The 20,023-nt window shown below is 64.1% G+C and overlaps 2 protein-coding genes across 13 annotated transcripts in view; both read left to right on the forward strand.

Annotated features, from left to right (window-relative positions):
* Positions 1–350: 350 nt before the first annotated feature.
* On the forward strand, positions 351–19,994 carry PHLDB1 (pleckstrin homology like domain family B member 1). Of its 12 annotated transcripts, none has more exons than XM_055819215.1 (24): positions 351–920; positions 2,691–2,789; positions 3,238–3,361; positions 3,438–3,608; positions 5,551–5,676; positions 7,079–8,178; positions 8,918–9,160; positions 9,238–9,375; positions 9,502–9,639; positions 11,424–11,552; positions 12,793–12,948; positions 13,058–13,168; positions 13,350–13,439; positions 14,123–14,245; positions 15,070–15,207; positions 16,860–16,976; positions 17,071–17,164; positions 17,367–17,411; positions 17,835–18,126; positions 18,230–18,320; positions 18,402–18,548; positions 18,705–18,924; positions 19,022–19,107; positions 19,360–19,994. In XM_055819215.1, exons 1-24 carry the CDS (start codon positions 750–752, stop codon positions 19,498–19,500), a joined length of 4,290 nt encoding a protein of 1,429 aa, XP_055675190.1. In that variant the 5' UTR covers positions 351–749; the 3' UTR covers positions 19,501–19,994. The 12 variants fall into 12 exon arrangements, with proteins under 12 accessions (XP_055675190.1, XP_055675199.1, XP_055675189.1 ...); XM_055819214.1 differs by lacking the exon at positions 351–920 and adding an exon at positions 1,067–1,379; XM_055819216.1 differs by lacking the exons at positions 351–920; positions 17,367–17,411 and adding an exon at positions 1,067–1,379.
* Positions 16,991–20,023, forward strand: part of RPS25 (ribosomal protein S25) — a 30,910-nt gene continuing 27,877 nt past the window's right edge. Inside the window, exon 1 of the mRNA XM_055819235.1 lies at positions 16,991–16,996. The gene's annotated coding sequence lies outside the window, so the exon portion shown is untranslated. The remainder of the gene's footprint in view (positions 16,997–20,023) is intronic.

Genomic DNA, 20,023 nt, shown 5'->3' on the forward strand with positions numbered 1-20,023 from the left:
AGTGAGCTGGAAGCCAAGTTGGATGGAGGCTGCTGTGCTGCATGCTGCACACCCATTAGCTCAGCTGCTCTGGCTTCCTCCCATGACTCACCCGGCTGCAGGCAGGGAAGAAAGGCCATGGGATGCCATGTGTCTGTCCCTTGCACGCTGCACCCCGGGCACAACTGGCACCGCCAGGGGTGCATGGCAAGGTGTGCCAGGCTGTGCTCTGGCGCACCGGCACAGCCCCTCGCGAGTATGGGCTGGATGGCCATGCTGGTTGTGCCCTGGCCTGTGGTACAGCTCTGGGGGGCTGCTGGCACCTGGCCACGCTGACAGGGTGTGAGGCAGGTTGTGCCACCCTTGGGTTGGGTCTCGGTGAGCAGCAGCAGGTCGGGCAGGAGTGGACCCCCTGCACGCCCCTGCCCGTGGGGGCTCAGGGCAGGCGGGTGAGTAGGTGGCAGCCTGCATGCAGTGGAGTGCAGGGGCTCCCTGGGAGCATGGTGGCGGTGCAGCAGCGTGTCTGCTGCCTGCCTGGCGTCGGAGGGGGCCCTGTTGGTGGGGCTGGGCGTCCTCCCAGGTGAGGCCTCTGCCTGCGCTGGGAGAAGAAAGGGGCTTTTGTCTTCCAGGAGGCCAGGACTGAGCGGGTAGCCCTGCGCGCAGGGGGCACGGGGGCCGTGGGCTGCTTGGCGGTAACCGAGTCCGACCCCTTGGCATTTGCTGCCTTCACCGCTTCCCACGGCGGGAACAAGCAGCGCGTTCTGCAGGCGATGGCGGGAGAAGAAAGGCTGCCTTGTCCGCCCCAGTGGTGGGGCGCCGGCCGGAGCGTGGCTGCACTCCCAGCCCGCATTCCTACAGCAGAGCCGGCTGGAGAGGGGCTGCACCCCGTGAGGAGCGGGCTGGGGGGAACGGCAGGCGTCTCCTCTGCGGTGAGGAGCCAGGTGAGGGGCTCAGACAGAGGATGATGCTGGGGGTGAGGGGCCAGCAGCTGACAGGGTGGGCGTCGGGGAGCAGCCAGATGCCTGGGTCGCCCTCCGGCTCATGGGCAGGCAAGGGGTGCCTGCGGAGTGGAGGGGAGCTGGGTGGAGTGAGTTTGGGCAGCAGGAGATGGGCAGGGGGCTGGAGGTCCCTGTGATGCTCACACAGCCCCACCGGTGCAGCTGTGCTGGGAAGGGGTTAATGCTGGCACAGGATCCCTTCCTATGCAGCAGCCTGGCCCCTCCTGGCTTTTCCTCTTTCCTGGACACTGTGTTGGGGCCTGGATGCAGGCGAGGGACAGGGGCTTGGCTGGGCTGCAGGGTCTCTGGATGCTGGGAAGCACAGCCCCTCTGTGCCTAGGGGACATGGGCATGCTGCCACGGAGGGTCCCACTCGGCACCCGGGCCAGGACTTGGTGGCAGGTAAGGGAAAGTGGGGGTCCTACCTCAGCAGCCAGCGGGGACTGGTGAGCTGTTCCCAGGGCACTGCCTCTCTGCTTCCCTCTGCCCCAGCTGAGCTGTCCCCATTCTGCATGGGGCGGCAGTGATCCCCATGGAGCCTTTGCTGTGGGGCAGCTGTGGTCTCCACGGAGCCCTTGCCTGGGCTGGCGGGCCCTAGTGTCAGACAGAGCCACCCAGGCTCTGTCCCAGCCCTGGATCCCATGTCTGGTGTTTTCCAGCGTTTCATTTTTTCCGTAGTGTGTAATAGCCGCCCACTCGCCCCTACAGCCAAGCCTGGCACTGGCTAGGCTTGGGGGGGTCCCTCACCCACGGGGCGCTGGGGCTGGCGGGACAGCGGGCAATGCTGGAGGGAGCCGAGTCCGGGGCTCCTCTCGGTACCTGTGGCTGCTAAGGGACCGGGTCCCCAAGCACCCCCCGTGTCGGCTGCCCCAGCCTACCGGGAAGGGTTAAGCTGCACTCGGCCAGGCCTGGCCGGAAAGGAGGGACTTGAGGAGCAGCAGACGGTAAATTTAGTAACCCCAGAGCATCCCAGGCTTCAACGGTGGTGTGAGTGTCGGGTGACCGAAATCGTTCCTGCCGGCGCTGCCAGCTGCCTGCGCAGGGAAGGGCGGTGGGTGCCTGCTGCTGTGGGCACCGGCGCTGCCGTGGGTGCCTGTGCCAGCCAGGCAGGGTACAGGCACGAACGCGGCACACAGCTGGGCTTGTGCACCCCACGGTGCTGCTGCTGCCGGGCTGCACAGGGGCAAAGGTGTGTGCCTGCTGCCGGGAGTGGGCACTGGTGGCACGTGTGGGGTATGCCGGGGCGTGCCGTGGGCTGGGCGTGGGCAGGCAGATGTCGCTGGTGACAGACAGATGCTGTGCTTGCCTGTCCTTGTCCACCGGTGGCCATTGGGGGCCGGCTCCCCAGCACTCTCGGCATTTAGGGCATGCATTTCCTACACCACCTCCCCAAAGCTAAGCCAGCGTGCCAGCCCCCTCGGGTGCCGTGTCCCATCCTGATGGCACGTGCATGGGTTTCCCTAGAGGGACATGCCTCAGCAGGCAGGGATGCTCGCTGCCTTTGGGCAGCCGCTGCAGGGCTGGAGACAGGAGCTCAGGAGGGGGATCCTTTTGATGGCAAATACTCGTTTGGGGCTGGGGTAGGGTTTGTGAGGCTTGTGCTCAGGCTGCCAGATATGCAGGCTGCCGGCAGGGATGTGCAGGAGGAATATGGCAGAGCTGTGTCCAGCGTAAGTTACCTGTGCTGATGTCCTCTGTTTCTTCTGGCATCAGCCTTTGTCCAAGAGTGCCCAGCATCTCCGAGCGGGCACCATGGAGGCATCTGGCAGGACCCACGCCAGCCCAACCCGCAGAGTCCAGACCATCATCCAGGTGAGCACATGGGGCCCCAGGGCCTCTGCGCTATGGGAGCACGTGGATCTGGCTGGGAGCCTTTCTCCTCCACAGCCAGCCCTACCACAGGCAGCCAGTGCTGCCCTCATCTCTCCTTGCCCCAGTCCTATTACAGAATTGGCGGCAAAGCTGATTGAGCTAAGTGGCTGGCAGCTCGGATCCTCTTAGATGCAGCCCAAGCCCTGGAGATCCTCTCCTGCTCCCGCAGCAGCTTACCTCTGCTCCCTAGGGTGGGACGCACAGGCAGGAGGGAGCCTATGTGCTGCAGCTGTCCCTGTCCTGCCCACAGGCGGCTGTGCCTGGGCATCGCGCTCTGCCTGCACCTGTGGCCTTTTCAGAGCAGCCTGGGCATCTGGCCGGGTGGGCAGCACAGGGGAGCGGGCTGCAGCCATGAGAACTGCCAGCATCCCTCCGTCTCCTCCTGCAGAACAGCTCCCTGGACCTGATTGACACGGGCAAGGGGCTGAAGGTGCAGACGGAGAAGCCGCACTTGGTGAGCCTAGGCAGCGGCCGGCTCAGCACTGCCATCACGCTCCTGCCCCTGAAGGAAGGTGAGTGCTGGCTGCCGGGGTGGTCCCTGCGGGCACACCAGTGGCAGGGACTCTAAGGCACCCTCTCTGCTGGCAGGGAGGACCACCATCGGCACAGCCGCGAGGGACATCATCCTGCAGGGCCCTGGGCTGGCGCCCCAGCACTGCTACATTGAGAACACGCAGGGGACACTCATCCTGCACCCCTGTGGCAACGCCTGTGCCATCGACGGCGTGCCACTCCAGCAGCCCACACGCCTCACCCAAGGTAGGGATGCTCTGGTCTCCTCCGGAGCAGGATGTGATGTTCGCAGGCAGAGTTGTGCTGTCGGGTATCGGGATGTTTGCGGATCCATCCTGCAGTTGCACATCCCGGCTAGGGTGCTCCTGCCTCTTTGCCCTCGGGTGGGGACATGTGGGATACTGCCATCCCTTGGGCACTGGCTTTGCCATGTGTAGCGCACGGGATCGGGAGGGAGGAAGCAACCTCGGCTGGACGGTGCCGGAGGGTGCCGGGCAGGGTGCGGGCCCTGCCGTCGCACCAACTTCCCAGACCACAGTAGATCCTCAGCCCGGTTGGGGAAGTGGAGGCAAAGGAAGAAAACGGTTCGGCGTCCCGGGGCATCGGTGCCGGGGCCCCGCCGTGCGCTGGCGTGGCCGGTGGGGACTGGCGCCCGCTGCCGCCGCCCCGGGGAGCGTGGGCAGGGCGTGGGTCCCTTCCCACGGCGTCCCCTGCCCCCGCACCGCCCGCGTCGCGCTCCCCCTCCCTGCCGCGCTCGCGGGAGGACCCCGGCCCGGGCGGCGGGGCAGGGTGAGGCCCGGCCCCCACCGTCCCCGCCCGCCGCCCCTCCCTGGGGGCGGTGCGCGGCGCTGCCCGGGCGGCGGCGGCGGCGGCGGCGGCGGCGGGGTGAGTGCGGCGGGGCGCGGCGCGGGCGGGGGGGTCCCACGCGTGTCCGCGCCGGGGTGGCGGGGTGGGAGAAGCGCTCCCTGGCCCTTCGCCGGTTGCAAAGCCCCTTCCCCTGGCCCCGGCCCCCCGGGCAGCCCCCTGCCGCTTTGCCCTGTTGCTCCCCGGCGAGCACGGTCCCCACCCGCGTGGGCGCTGCCGCCGGCGTCCCCTCGGGGACAATGGCAGCCACGTGGCCGCCGGAGGAGGGCCGCGGGGTCCCGCCACGTCCCACCATTCCCAGGGTCTGCTGGGGGCCGCGGGCAGGGTCGGGGTCAGGGTTAGCATCTGCACCCGGCCACTGTGGGACGAGCTGCGGGGCCGCTGCTCGGGGTGCGGGGTGGAGGCGCCCCGCTTTGTGGGGTGCTGCATGGCTCCGCCAGCACCAGCCTGCGGGGGGGAACATGGGTCGGTGACACTCCAAGCCCTAGGAGCAGCTGGGCTGGAGGAGCCGTCGCCAGACGGGGCACTGGCGTTGCCACTGGGCAGGCAGGATGCTCCGGTCGAGTCAGGGTGCTGCTGCAGCTCCCGCCGGGCAGCAGGACTCATTCCCTCCCGGCACTCGGACGAGGAAACTAGGCCTTCGTGGCAGTGATGGCAGTTAATCCGTATGGTCTCCCGATCGCCTTGCCACCAGCCTGGGCTGCCGGGTGCTCCAAAAAACGTCTCCTCTGGCGAGGGATTTTCAGCTGCAGCTGTTGGTGTGGAGCGAGCCTCTCCCTGGGGCGCTGGCAGGCGCTTCAAAGCGGGGTGTGTCTGCAGCACGGAGCCTTCCAGCCACCCGCCGCTCCCGGCATGCTGCGCCCCGGCACTGTGGGGAGCTGGCGGCAGGGCAACCGGCAGCACACGGCCCTGCTCCCCTTCCCGAGCCACCTTCATCCAAAGTGGCCGCCTGGTAGCCTCCCCCCCAGGGAGGGCTGCCACTCCGTGCCAAGAAGAGGCGCTTTGCAGCCGGGGACAGGAGCTGTCTTGTCCGCAGCTGGCAGCCGCGCAGGCCCTGGAGCTCTGCCAGCTCCCCCGCGGCAGCGCGGCCCCCGGCAGGGACCCCAGCTGTGCCTGCAACACGCTGCCTGCAGCTGCTGGGGAGTGACCTGGATTTCAGCCTCCCTGTAAGCCTCTGCTGATGGCAGGAGCCCATTCCCCTCCTGGGGACGCATCTTAGGGCCAGGCAGCACCCAGCTGCCTGCCTGCACCAGCTCCAGCCTTGCCTCTCTCTGGCACCACTCCGGCATGGCCGGCGCCTGAGCCCTCTCCCCTCTCTCCCCAGGGTGCACCATCTGCCTCGGCCAGGCCACCTTCCTCCGCTTCAACCACCCTGCTGAGGCCAAGTGGATGAAAAGCATGATCCCAACAGGGGGCAGGAGCCCAGCGGCTCTCTATGGGCTGCCAGCAAGTAGGTGAAACTCCCTCATCCCAGTGGGGTGGGGAGGACTCCATGGCCCACCCACATTGCCAACCTTTCTGGTACGCGGTGCTCCCAGCCCAGGCTGCCATGCATGGGAGCAGGGCTCAGGCCCAGCCACTGATGGGCCAGCCGTTGGCTTGGCACAGCAGCTGTGCTGGTGTTAATGATTAATATCACCTTGGAAGAGGGTGATTGTGAGGGCAGTGAGGCATGGCTCTCACCTCTGCCCAGCCTGGCCATGGCAGAGCCATCACCCATCGGCCCACACCGGTTACGTGGGGTGTGCGGGGCCCCCCTGGCTGCCTTGGAGCGGGTGTTTACATGCTGGGGCAGCCATGCAGAGGCTGCGAAGGCCGTTTCCCTGGCTGCAATCCTCCATTTCACCAGCTGCTTATCTTGCTGTGTCTGCCTATCTGCGGCGCCAAGGTCTGGCGCCATACCCCAGTCCATTCCCGGGGATGTCCAGGTCCCCGGCAGTGATCCCTGGGCTGGTAGCCCTTCTCCCTGCCCTGACCAGCACGCCCTGGCACAGGGAGCGGAGCTTGGCAGGCTCCCCGTGCCACGTGTGTGTTGGGAAAGCAGCATGCCCTGCAGCTGGGGGACGGGAGGGGGGACGTGAGGAGGTGCTGTGACTGTGGAGCATCCTGCAACGCAGAGCGTCCCGTGTCAGCCCCGTGCACTCCCTCTCTACCCCACAGGCCCAGGTGGGTTTGCACGGGCAGGGCTGTGGCTCATCTCTCCAGGCACAGAGGCACTGCTGGCCACCACGGGGGAGCCTCTGGGTGCCAGGGGGTGACGCAGCCTGGGTGGCATGCCGTTCTGGCCGGGTAATGCGCCGGCCAGTATTAGCTTGCCCCCTGAGTGACAGGCACATCAGTGTTGCGCTGGGAGGACGGGGCAGCCTGGGCAGGGGACAACCCGAGCCGGGGCTGCTGGGAGGCTGCCGGCAGTGTGGCGGTGGGTCCAGGTGTGCTGCAGGTCTGTGCTTGGTGGCTTTTGACTGTGGCATTTCTGCCCTCTCGCTGGGGTGCCAGGGACGGACGAGCCGTGGGCACTGGCGGCTGATGTGGGCAGCTGCTCTCCAGAGAGTGGGGCTAGGAGCTGCTGGCAGTGCAGGGATGTCAGAGCAGGCAGCTGGGCTGCACTATCGGGTTTCTGTCTCCCTGGTGATGGGGCCAGCGGGATGCCGGCCTCCTCCCTGGCCTGGCTCCCTGGCCAGCACTGGAAATGGTGGCAGTGGGGCACAGGCAGCTCAGGGTTGGGGGAAGAGGCACTGGCTCTGCAAGGCTGCATGGAGGGGAGCTGCTGGGCTGCTCTGTGGGACCCCAGCTTGGGCAGGGGCCATGGGGGGTCTCACCATGCTGGCACCTGCTCCTGTGTCTCCCCACAGAGCCCAAGGCCCTGGTGAATGGTGGCTGCCAGCCTTTGGAGCGCGGGTGTCCCAGCCACAGCTCCCTCGTCAGCTCCATCGAGAAGGACCTGCAGGACATCATGGACTCACTGGTGCTGGAAGAGCCGGCATCCCATGGCGGCAAGAAGCCACTCACCTGCGGCCGGTCTCCCCTCTCCCCTGTGGTGAATGGGGGTGGGTGCTGCCTCCTGTCCCCCCCACGCAGCCCCGGGGCCACCTCGGTGGGCTCCAGCTATGAGAACTTCTCCCCTCTCTCCTCCCCGCCCAGCAGCGGTGGTTACACTAGCCCCTCGCCCAGCAGCCAGGAGCAGGGTCCAGCTGTGCCCCCTGTTGTCCCACTCCGCTCCTCTAGCTACAACCACACCATGCAGCTGCCCCCCCAGCGCCCGGCCCTCCCACCTAGTGGGGGTCTCGGTGAGCCTTGGCCAGCCGAGAGGCTTGGGGACCACCGGGCAGGCAGCCCCCGCCTGACCCCCAGGCCAGCACCACGGCCACGGGCAGCTCTGCAGGAGCGGCCTCCCAGCCCCTTCCGGGAGCCACGGGATGCCCTGGCACCCAGCCGGCAGCCCACCTGCAAGGTGGTCCCAGATGCCCGGCTGCAGCCCCCCGAGAGCCCGCGGGCAGCCCGGAGGAATGTGGAGAGCATGCGGGAGCTGCCCCCCCTGAGTCCCTCCTTGTCACGCCGGGCTGCCAGCCCCCGTGTGACCCCTGATGCCACCTCCCTGCAGCCCCGGCTGGGCAGGGAGGTGCCCAGCAGCCCCCGCACCAGGCGCAAGGGCCTGGAGGAGCCAAGGGGTGCCAGGAGCCCCTCGCCCCCACTGCCAGCAGAGACCCCCCAACGCCACCCCAGCTTCAGCACCTGCCTGACTCCAGCGTATGGGCTGGGCTCTCTGGCTGTGCCCTCACCCCGGCAGAGCCCTTGCTTGCCCAGGAAGCCCTTGGGGGACCCACGGCCACTGACAGGGCCACGGGAGCGCAAGAACAGCATCACTGAGATCAGTGACAACGAGGATGAGCTGCTGGAGTACCACCGGCGGCAGCGGCAGGAGCGGGTGCGGGAGCAGGAGATGGAGCGCCTGGTGAGCCCCCACAGGGCTAGGTGGGCACATGGGACTGTGTTTGAGTGTGAGGCACCCTTTTTGTACAAATGCTTTTTGGCTTTTGCTGTTTTAATACTCAGCCTTTGCTTCTCGAGGATTTGCTGCAGCTGCCAGGCTGCTGGTTTATATGGGGGATTACGGCCCTGAGTGACCATCGGTGCATGGCAGCCACGGGGTTGGCATGGCTCCGTGGGTCTGCCGGCTGAAACTGTGGTGCCTCTGGCTTTACAAAACCGTCCATGTCTTGTCCTGCCCCACCAGCACCATGTCTGTCGGCGACGGTGCTGTGGCTTTGTGGGCATTGCATCTATATTTAGCGTAGATGGAGTTTTTATAGTGCCAGCAGCTGCCTGGGTGGGGTTTGCCCCGTGCGCCTGCTGGTGCTGAGGGCTGTGCCACCGGAGCCCCTTTTGCTCAGCCCTGACTCACAGCCGGCGCGGGTGTCCTGAGTCACTGCCTGGAAATAGCAGAGGCACTCGGTGGCCAGTGCTGCTGCCTGTAATTAGTCCGTCTCAGCTCCTGGCACATCACGTGCCTGGCTCTGGTGTGAGGTTGCGTGGGCTTTGTGGGGCTTTGTGATGTCCCCAGCCCATCCTGGTGTGTAGGCAGGGCAAGGAGTGAGCCTGCGTCCTGGCACTGGCCATTGGCATGGGGCTCTGGAGGCTCTGGTGGTGGCACATGCCAGGATGGGTGCCACGCTGACTGTTCTTCCCCACAGGAGCGGCAGCGCCTGGAGACCATCCTGAACCTCTGTGCCGAGTATACCAAGACGGATGGCACAGAGCTGGGCGATGTGCACTGGCGCCTGGCTGGTGACACGGATCCTGGCCGGCAGGTGCCCAGGGGTGCCGTGATTCTGGGCCGTGTTGCCGAGGAGCTGCGGCAGAGGGAGAGTCTGGAGAGGTCAGAGGAAGAAAACCTGAAGGAGGAATGCAGCAGCACTGAGAGCACCCACCATGAGGTGAGGGGATGGCTGTGCTGTGCCACACCGTGCCACACTGCACCGTGCTGCGCCATGCCGACCTGCCCTTTCTGCAGCATGAGGAGCTGGCGGGTCCCCGGGCCAAGGATGCGCAGCGGCTGGAGGAGGAGCGCGCCAGTGTGCTCTGCCGCCTGGACCAGCTGAAGGGCCGTGTCAAGGAGCTGGAGCAGCAGCTGCAGGAGACATCACGAGAGGTGAGGGGGACAGGGAGCCCTGCCGGTTCCCTGGTGCAGTGAGCCCTCACTAGCCAGCACCCAATCCCATGGGCATGAGCTGGATTCGGCTGGAGCAGCCATCCCGATGTGGCTGTGCCTGTCCAGGCAGAGATGGAGCGGGCGCTGCTGCAGGGCGAGCGGGAGTCGGAGGCGGCACGGCTGCGGCAGGAGCAGGAGGCAGTGCAGCAGCTGCAGGAGAAGCTCTCTAGCCTGGATGCCAGCATCCGGAAGGAGAGGGACAAGGTGAGCCCCAGGGCTGGGTTTCCCCAAGCACTGGCTGTGCTGTGCGCGCCCCAGTGCTCGCAGCTGGTGCTGCTGTGTCCCGTGCTGCAGCTTTTCCCTGTGGACACATTCTTCTGTCCCTGGGCTCCATGGAGGTGTTGAGGAGCAATCCCCTCTGGATGCACCGTTTTGACAGGCATCTGTCTGACTGGGACTGGTCTGGCAGCCCTGCCAGAGGAGGGCAGGACTGATGCTTGGGGTGTGTTTCAGCCACTGTCTGTTGCGCTGGCAGGGTCTTTGTGGGAGGCTGTGTGGTATGGAGCTTTTCTGGATGCCTGCTGCTTGCAGTGGGCAGCACTGACCCAGAGTGGGGGCCTCGGCACTCCCTGTCCTGCGGGGGCTGTGTCTTGCAGTGAGTCCGTCCACTCTGCTGCCTGTCAGGGCACCTTCACATGCATCGCTGTAGCGTTCACCGTGCTGGAGGTGGCTGGGAAATCACTGTGGGAGTTTTACTCAGCTTGGTGGCTGAAGAGGGGGTCCTGGCCCCCTTTCCCTTTGTCATCTTTGGTGCAGTTGCCGCTGTGATCTGCCAGCTGTGCCTGAAGGCACCCATGCTGCTGTGTGCACAGCACACTTCTCCTGGCTGCTGGTTGCTGGCCATCCTGCAGCCTTGCAGACAGCGTGGCATGGCCCTGGGCGAGCTGCTTTGCGATGGGAGAGCTACTGGGACCTGGCCTCCCGCTGCCTGAGGCCAGCATCCCCGCACAGGCTGTGCCTGGGTCCCACCTACGGCTTTGTGCCACCATGATGCAGCACCGGCATCCCTGGGGGTCTGGCTGGCCCTGTGGCTGTAGGTACCCAGGCTGTTTGGTTGCCTGTGGCTGGGCAGAGCTGCCATTGGTGCCTGCTAGCGATGCCTCCACGGCATCTTGGTTTTTTGTTCTGGTTTTGGTCTTCCAGCCCTTTGCAGGCGTCTTCTCTAGCCAGGGGCAGCCTTGTGTAGAGCCAGGAGAAGAGGAGCACAGGGACCCCCCCCTCCCCATCTCTCTACTGACCTAACCACCGCTTTCCTAACCAGCCTGCACTAATTGCACTAATGGTGCCTGCTCTGAATTCTGCCGTCACCTCTGACAACCCTGGATGCCTGGGAGTCCCCTGTGTACCCTGCAGTCCCTGTCCCGGGGTGACTGTCTGTGCCAGCCATGCCTCCCCCCTGGTGTGTCCCCCCTGTATCCCTTTTCATGGATGCAAGAGGTTGGGAGCATTGTGGGGAGGGTTGGACCTGTCCCACAGGCAACCTTCTCCTTCCCATGGGTGGGGATGGTCCATGGTTCCTCAGCCTGCGCACGGGGAGCAGCTGTGCTTAATTGGCAGCATCCTGGATGGGTGAGCATCAATTAACAAAGTAATGTAGCAGTTGTTCAGAAGATATGTGTGGTGGAGCCATTTGTGGGATCAGGATGGCTTTATCTGTGCTGGCAGCATCCATCTTTTTGCTGCCTATAAGTGAGTTTTCAGCATGGAAACGTGAGGCTGAGGTTGAGGGCTAGCTGTAACCTTTCTAACACTGCCCAGCCCAGGTCCCCAGGCTGCTGCTCTCTCGACCCCTCCGTAGATGCCATGAGGTTTCTTCCCGTGAGCCCCTTCTTTTTCCAGCTGAGCCCCTCTCTAACTCTGCAGCTTCTGCATGGCGCGGATTTGAGAAGTGTGTTTTCTCTCTCTTCCCCTGCCTTTTCTTTTCCTTTCTTTTTTTTTTCTTTTTTCCTTTTTTTTTTGTTTTTTTGTCTCATTCTCCCCAAATTCAGGAAAGGGCAAAGGTTGATGCTGAAAGGAAGGAGCTAGAGCAACTCCGGGTGCTTTACCATGAGTCGAAGAGCCATCTTGATAAGTGCCCCGAGTCAATGCGGGAGCAGTTGCAGGAGCAGATGCGAAGGGTCAGTGTCTCCCCCCACCCCTCCCGGACCATGGCCCACCTCCCTCCGCTCCAGCTTAGGCCAGCTCTTCCCCGCCAGCCGGGGCCGCACTGGGAGCGTCGCACCCGGGCTGGAGGTGGCTGGCGCCGGGCACCACCCTCCTGGTAAGCTTGCCGCTCACCTGGGCCCAGGGCACAGGGCTGGCTGGGCAGAGCAGGGGGCTGCCCCCTGCCATGCAACCGCCATGCTCCTCCGGACCGGGCGGGGAAGAGCACGGCTCCTGCCCTGCAAAGGAGGGCAGGCTGGGGAGCCTCAGGGACCGCCATGTCCTCGTCTGCCTGCATCCAGCTGTTTCCTGACGGCGTTTATTTACATGGTGCTGTCGGTTTACATTACTGCTGGTCCACAGCATTTTTTCCCTTTATCCGCTATTTTCCAGTAGCAGCTGACCTTCCCAGCTCGTGGCCAGCACCTGCCTGGCCCTTACTGCGCAGATAAACCCGCCTTGCCCCCACCTGCTCATCCATCTTGGATGTGGTTCCTCGCGTGTAGCAGGCAGGGACAGTGATGGGGCAGTCCTGGTGTGCAGGAGCCCTCGTAGTCACCATGCTGTGCTGTGGGCATGCCGCCAATGGTTGCCCTGCTCCTGGAGCAGGGTGAAACACATCCCCGTGGGGAGCACGGTGCAGTGGCTGCCAGGGTGGCACCAGCAGACCTGAGCTGAGTGCCGCTGTGTGCTGTCAGTGCTTGAAGGCTGGGAGGACACCCAGGCATTTGTCCAGTATGTGCTCATCCATGGGGGCTCTGCTACCCGTCAGCTTGGTGATGGGGGTCCGCGTGTTGGTGGTTATGCTGGTACATGGCATTTTGCCGGCCAGTGGGGCACGGCACTGGCCTAGACATAGTTCAACAGGGGCAGCCAGTCTCCAAGGGCTGGGCGAAGCCCTCAGCCGGCTGTGGTGAGCTGCTCCTCTCACCGGGGTGATGGCTCTGACCTGGCGAGTGCCCGGTGCCTCCATCGCCTTCTCCAGCCAGGCAGAGGTTGCCAGTCTCCCGTGTTCCTGGTGCCGAGCAGGAGGGAAAGCTGCCTGCCTGCCTGCACAGGGCAGGGGGGACAGGCTTTGCCACAGGTTCCCATTCCCGGCCAGCACCAGCAGTACCTGGGGGCTCAGCAGGAGGTCTTGCTGTGGGAGACCTGCCTGCAGGGTGCAGAGGTGTCTGCCCAGAGGGAGTGATCCACCGTGCCTTTGTGTGTCTGAAGGAGGCTGAGGCACTGGAGATGGAGGCAAAGCTGTTTGAGGACCTGGAATTCCAGCAGCTGGAGCGGGAGAGTCGCCTGGAGGAGGAGTGTGAGGCACGGGGCCAGCAGCTCCTGCAGAGCCGGGCCGAGTGCCACCGCAGCATCGCTCGCAGGAAGGTAGGGCCAGAGCAGGGCAGCGGGTCCAGCGTGGCCAGGCTCTGTCCCACGATCCTGGCCAAGCCCTGTGGCTCGCCGGTGGCCAGGTCATCCGCTGCCTGCTCCCTAGGAGCGGGTGGCTGCCCTGGATGCCCAGGCTGCCCAGATCCAGCTGCAGAGCACCCAGGAGGCTGAGCGCCTGGCCAGGGAGAGGAATGGCATCCTGCAGCTCCTGCAGAAGGTAATGCAATGATCAGGGGGGTCGACACATGCTCCCTGACCCTGGGGGTGCCCGAGGCAGGGGACCAGATTGTACTGGCTCTTGCTAGGGTGCTGGGAGTTGGGGTGAGCTTTGTGGGGACCGGCCATGCTGTGCCAGTAACCATCAGCTGCCTCTGCTTTCGCTGTCGCCCTGCGCTCAGGAGAAGGAGAAGCTCATGTCTCTGGAGAGGCGATACCAACTCATCACAGGTGGCAGGAGCTTCCCCAAAATGTCCTCAGCTCTCCGAGAGGTAAGTGAGGAGCAGGGGGTACAGTCCCTAGGGCTGCTGTCTTGCTGCCCCAAGCTGCTGTTGCCAGTGGGGACGAGCTGGGTGCGCTGCAGGCTCTGCTCTGCAGTGACTCCTCTGCTCCCAGCCCAGGTGCCTTCTGGCCCGACCCAGGTGCTCCCAGCTGCTCAGAGCCTCTCCGTGGGCTGCAGAGGCCATCACTAGGTTGGGAGGGAGGTAAAGACAACAGAGACAGGCTTGGGAGCAGCAGCACCTCCGTTGCCAGGCTGCTTGGGTGCTGCAGGAGCCCCGGTGCAGTACAGGCTTTTAGCAGGCGGCTTGGCGAGGGCTGTGAGTGCCCCTGAGGGAAGGGCTCGATGGAGCCACGGAGCACCTGGGGCAGACACTGCCTGGGGTCCCATCCTTGCTGGAGAGCAAGCGTGGGGCTGTTTTGGTGCTGGTATGGGGGACTCCTTCCAGTTCATGTCTAAAGGCTTTTAGGTGGCAGTGCATTTTCTTGTTGCCCTGCTTGTGGCTCTGAACAGGGAGCCAGGGCCATGGTGCCCTTGGGGACCACTGTTCCACCTGACCTGGAGAGAGGGGCGGGATGGCAGACTCCCCTTGTGCCCTGCCCACAGTGGGGCTCCTGCCACTGCCGCCTTGCTGCCTGTGCCCACCTTGCCTACATGATGTTTACCCTCCAACAGGAGACCCTCCATATCTCAGAGCCTTATGAGTTGTTGGGGGGAACTAAGCCCATGAGCCCCCTGCCAACAGCAGCTGCCTCCTTAGCTTCTCCTGCCACCCGCTCCTACCCTAAGGCACAAGAGGTAACGAGGCTAACTGCATGCGCTTGCTTGCTTGCCCTCTCCTTGGCTGAGCCGCCACCAGACCCCTTATGTGGACTAACATCACCTTCGGGCAGCAGGGCATCCCCGCAGCAGCATGCTGAGATGGCTCAACTGGCACATTTCTCATTTAGGTCTCTGGCAGTTGTGCTCATTAACACTCAGACCCTGATTTCAGGTGCTCTCCTGAGCCTGCTGGGCATCCTGGCTCCCACCGCCGCCCTCAGTTTAACCCCAGTGTGGCACAGGCATCCCTGCACTTCCCCCTTGCCCCCCGCTTACCTGCTGGCTGGGCACCTCTTGTCAGCATCCTTTAGGGTCCTGCTAGCCTGGCTTCCTCAAAAAAAAAAAAAAAAAAAGCAAATCCCCAGCTTTAGCATGTCTGGTTCAGAAAGGGTGAGGAAGTGGATTTTAAGGTGGCTTGGAGCACCTTAAAATGTGCCCCATTCTGGTGTTGTTGCACTGGGGAGGTCTTGTGGCCAGGGACCCTGGGGGACCCCGAGATCTGGGTGATGGGAATGGCTGAAAGTGCCTGGGGCCTCGGCAGGGCAGGCTGCAGCCCTCCGTCCCAGCAAAGCTGCACCTAAGGCAGGAGTGAGACAGTGTGTTGGGACGCCCAGTGCAGCTCGTGCCCCAGCTTCCCACGGGGTGCCCCATGCACCAAGGCAGCCACGGGCAGGGAGGGCAGCAAGGCAGGGAAGGGCTGGAGGGCAGACGTGTGGGGAGATTTGCTCCCACTTTGTGGTCGGAGCCGTGATGTCAGCACATGGGTCTAACTCTCCTCCTTCTCCGCCGTGGATTTCTAGGAGTACATGAGGCTGTCTGACGTTTTCAGGTTCTGCAGCAATGTGCACGGCCCCAGTCCGGACACTAAAGCTTCTGCTGCTGCCCCTGCTGCCACTCAGTGCTCTTTCTTGCTTGCTGTACCTCCTGCAGCCAATGAGGTACCCGCTCCAGAGCATGCTCGGGTTTGCTCCCTCGGGTTGCCCGCTGCATCCTGGGCAGCGAGGATGCTGCAGACCACGTAGCCTCCCCATGTGCCCTGGTGCTCAGAGCCCACCTCTCTCCTGGGCTGTGGTACTTGTCTGGCTGCAGCTGAGCAAGGAGCAGAGTCTGGAGCCGACCGGTCTCCTTGCTGGGGAGCACTTCTTGCCTGCTCTGGATGGGCTTTGCCCTCTGGGGCAGTAGCAGTGGGGCTGGGGAGCAGAGTGGGTGCCCAGCGGGGTGGGAGGGTAGCGCTTTGCTTGTTGGACCCAGTCCAGCCTGCCAGTTCCAGGCGAGGGGGATGCAGAGCAGGTGGGGACATAACCCAGTGCCCGGCAGCAGGCAGCACCAGCTGCCTGCCTTTCCTCCGGGGGCCAGGGCATCCTCTTTTGGGGACTGGAGCCCCCTGCTCATTCTCCTGTGCCTGCTCGCCCTTGCTCGGAGCCTCTTCTCGCAGTTTAATCTGCTTCTCTCTGCCCAGTATGTGACCATTGAGCAGCTCTCGGGCATCCTGGGTGGGCTCTGTGCCCCTGCCGCTTCCCCATTGGGCTGTGCCCCTCCGTCTCCTTCATCTTCAGGCTGTGCTGCTGCTCCTCCTCCTCCTCTTCCATCTCTCTCTTCTCACTACATTTCTGCAGAGGTTTGTGCCCCTTCTCTCTCCTTCCACCCCCATGCTCTCCACGGGAGGTGATGGGGACGCAGGGGAAGGAATGAGCTGTGGATGAGGCTGCTCAGGCTCTTGCCAGCCCACCGCACACCCCTTGCTGCCCTGCCCACTGCTTTGCTGCCTGCCTGGTGTCCTGCCACCTGTCTGAGCCCTGCCCAGCCTGTGGTACAGGGCAGGGGGTCTCTGTGCCCTTCTGGTGCTGGCTTTGGGTCTCACCAGCCCTGTGAGCAGCAGGGCCGGGGGGGTGGTGGTGCTGCTCCTGGAGCTGCTGGGACTCAGCCAGGGAGTGCATGGGGTCCCTGGGGGTCTGCAGGTCCTGTTCTGGGGGAGCCGTGCAGGCGCAGGCAGGGGTGCTCTGACTTCTCCGCCTCTGCATGTCTGTTCCTCTCGCTGCATTTTGCCCTCGCTCCTTTCTGATGTGGCATCTCTCTCCAGATGGAGCAGCAGCTGCCAGGGGGCCCTGTGTGGCTCCCGGCTCTTGATTTAGAGAAGTGGTACCAGAAGGTCATGGCTGGCTTTGAGACCTCCTCCTCCTCCTCTGTCTCTCCTCCTTCTTCCCCTCCTCCGCTTCCAGCTAAAGCTCACTCCTCTCACAAGCCTATCCAGGTAATCCCAGCTCCCTGCTGCTGGGGCTCAGGCTTCAGGACTGCTGGCCACAGTGGAAGCTGGGCAGTGCGGGGATGCTCCTGCCGGCTCCGTGCCCTGGGCGCTGCCAGGCACCTGCTTGCTGCAGCGGGCAGAGGGGCAAGAGCAGACCCACAATGGGCAGGCAGCATGCCTGGGGTGGGCAGCCACTGCCTCCTCCTTCCTGCACACCTGCAAGATGGCACACAGGGGCAGGTTCTGGGGAGGGGAGGCTCAGCCCTGCCGACAGCTGAGCTGTTTATCCAGGGGGGCTTTCACAGCACCCCCATGCCCCTCTCACCTCTGTGATTCTATGCCCAGGTCTATCGTGCCAAGACGGAGGGTGATGCCGGTGCCCTCACCCCTCGGATGAAGAGCGGCACCCCCTCGTCCTCACAGCTCAACCTCTCTGTGCTGGGGCGCAGCCCCTCACCCAAGGTACAGCTGCTGGGGGGAGCCGGGCATAACGCAGCCCCAGCATGCCCAGTACCAGCCCCCATCCCCGTAGCTGACAGTCTCCTGTCCTGCCCAGGGCCCCCCAAGCCCTGCAGGCAGCCTGCCCCGCAACCTGATGGCCACGCTGCAGGACATTGAGACCAAGCGCCAGCTGGCCCTGCAGCAGAAGGGTGAGCTCCGACTCGCGTTCTGGCTCTGTGGGGTGGCAGGACTTTGGGAGGTGCTTCCCCCACTGCCGCTTGGGCGATGGAGAAGGGAGCCTGGCCGAGGGCAGCAGCAGCAGTGCTCCGGCAGGATGCAGTGCCTCTCTCATGGTCTCTTGCTCTCCTCCCCTCTCTCCCTCCCGACCCCTCCGCCTGACGGCGTCTCCAGCTGAGCTGCTCCCAGCAGAGCTCTTGCAGCCGGGCGATCCACCAGGTAGAGACATGGGGCAGCTTGGATCACCTAGAGCAGCCCAGAGCAGCAGCATGGCTGTTCGCTGGCACCTTCTGCCATGCATAGGAGGGGCATGACCAGCCCAGGACCCTGGGTGCTTCTTGGTGTCTGCTTAGGGACAACCCTGTGTATCCCTAACCTGCTAGTGCTTTGCCCAGCCTGCTCCTGCCAGCCTGGTGCATGTGCCCCCCCCCTTGGCTGCCCAGGCCCCCTCCTCCTGCCCAGACAAATGCTGCTTGCTGTGCTTTCCAGGGACTTGCGATGGCAACTCCCGCCTCTGCACCCACCATCCCTACCCAGCTCCAGCAGCACCCGCGGTGTCTTCTCCTGCCCATGCCATCCGCTTGCCCACTGCAGTGCAGCTCTGGGTGCAGCGCACTCAGTCATCGCCTTCCCGTGGCGCAGGTCAGCAGGTGATTGAAGAACAGAAGCGGCGGCTGGCAGAGCTGAAGCAGAAAGCAGCTGCCGAGGCTCAGTCCCAGTGGGAAGCCCTGCATGGGCAGCCCTCCTTCCCCACTGCCTTGCCCCCGCTCGTGCATCACTCCATCCTCCACCACCACCGTCCCCATGGTGTCAGGCCCCGGGCCGAGGAGCTGGACCACGCGTATGACACCCTCAGCCTGGAGAGCTCGGACAGCATGGACACCAGCATCTCCACCGGCAACAACTCCGCCTGCTCACCTGACAACATCTCCAGGTAACCCCATGGCCAGTTCCCACAGAGGGACAGCCTGCTCTGCTGGCTGCGTCACTGGCTTGAGGTCCTTCCTGCGGGGATGGCAGCTGTGGCTGTCTTGCAGTGCCAGTGGGATGGATGCGAGGAAGATTGAGGAGATGGAGAAGATGCTGAAGGAGGCACACGTGGAGAAGTCACAGCTGATGGAGTCCCGGGTAAGTGGGGGCACCGTTGCCAGGACCGGCCAGGAAGCAGGTCCCCAGTGTTCAGGGCTGAGCACCTGTGCATGCTGGCAGGAGCAGGAGATGGAGCTGCGGCGGCAGGCACTGGAAGATGAGCGCCGGCGCCGAGAGCAGCTGGAACGCCGGCTGCAGGATGAGACCGTGCGGCGGCAGAAGCTGGTGGAGAAGGAGGTCAAGCTGCGGGAGAAACACTTCTCACAGGTGCGGGGTGGCCTGTCACCCTCCAGCATGCGGTCCCCTTTCCCAGCCCAACTGGCGCAGCAGATCCAGCTCCCCACCGGTGTCCTGGTGTCCCAGCAGGGGGATGTGGCTCTTGCTGCTGCCGGTGGGCTTTGCAGGGCTGCGTTGCTTTTCCAGGCTCGTCCCCTGACACGGTACCTCCCCATCCGCAAGGAGGATTTCGACCTGCGGCTGCACATCGAGTCCTCGGGCCACAGTGTGGACACCTGCTACCATGTCATCCTGATGGAAAAGATGTGTAAGGGCTACCTGGTCAAAATGGGCGGCAAGATCAAGTCTTGGAAGAAGCGCTGGTTTGTCTTTGACCGCATGAAGCGCACCCTATCCTACTACGTGGGTGAGTCCCTGTGCTGTCCTGGGCCCCCTTCCCCCACCGTTGCCCCCTCCCTGCTCCATCGCCACAGCGCTGTTCACCGCTTTCCTGTCTTGGGCAGATAAACATGAGACCAAGCTGAAGGGTGTCATCTACTTCCAAGCCATCGAAGAGGTTTACTATGACCACCTTCGCAGTGCTGCAAAGGTGAGAGCTGGGCACCGCTGCTGCCCCTGTGCCTGCTGGGCTCCCCCCAGCACTGCCATCACCCTGCATCACTCTCCGTCATGCAGGCAGTGGGGCAGCTGGTGCCTGGGGTACTCCTGCTGTGGTCTGTGGCCCCTGATGCCACCAGCTGCTCAGGGTGCTGACAGCAGGACCCCGATGCTGGGCTTTGTGGGGGTGTGGAGGGGGGGCACGCCAGAGCGCTGACCCCATCATGCTCATCCTCCTCCCCAGAGCCCTAACCCTGCGCTCACCTTCTGTGTCAAGACCCACGACCGCCTCTACTACATGGTGGCACCCTCGGCCGAGGCCATGCGCATCTGGATGGATGTCATCGTCACTGGGGCAGAGGGGTACACCCAGTTCATGAACTGAGGGGTGCGGGGGTGCTGCACGCCCTGGATCCACTGGCTTGACAGACTCTCCATCATCCCAAGCCAAGAGGGTCTCCTGGGGGGCCGTGGCCCCTGCTGCACCCTGTGCCAAGGGCCACGGTGGTTGAGCTGGGCCATGCCCCACACTGGCAGCAGTGAGCGTCACCTGCTCAGCCAAGGGAATATTATTTTTTTTTTTTTATGTTGACTTTTTGAAAACAAAATTTATTGGAAACATATCATAGTGCTGAAACGTAAAAAGCTGCCAAAGACCTTTCTGGTGCCTGGAGCTTTCTGCCTCAGGGAGACGCGGGCTTACTCACTGCCAGGCTTTCCCAGAGAGGTACGGTGCGGCCAGCTAGCCCCAGGCAGCAGGGACCCCCTGTTTTGGTAGCCCCAGACACCTCTTTGTAAATCTTTTGTAATCCGGTATTATGCCCCCCGCCACGGGGCGCACAGGGGGGGCTGCCCAGCCATAAAGCATTTTGTGGAGCCTTTTTGTGCCCCTCTGTGTGGCGCTGCTG

This window comes from Falco peregrinus, chromosome 15, assembly GCF_023634155.1.
Source record: "Falco peregrinus isolate bFalPer1 chromosome 15, bFalPer1.pri, whole genome shotgun sequence".
Classification (NCBI taxonomy): Eukaryota; Metazoa; Chordata; class Aves; order Falconiformes; family Falconidae; genus Falco; species Falco peregrinus.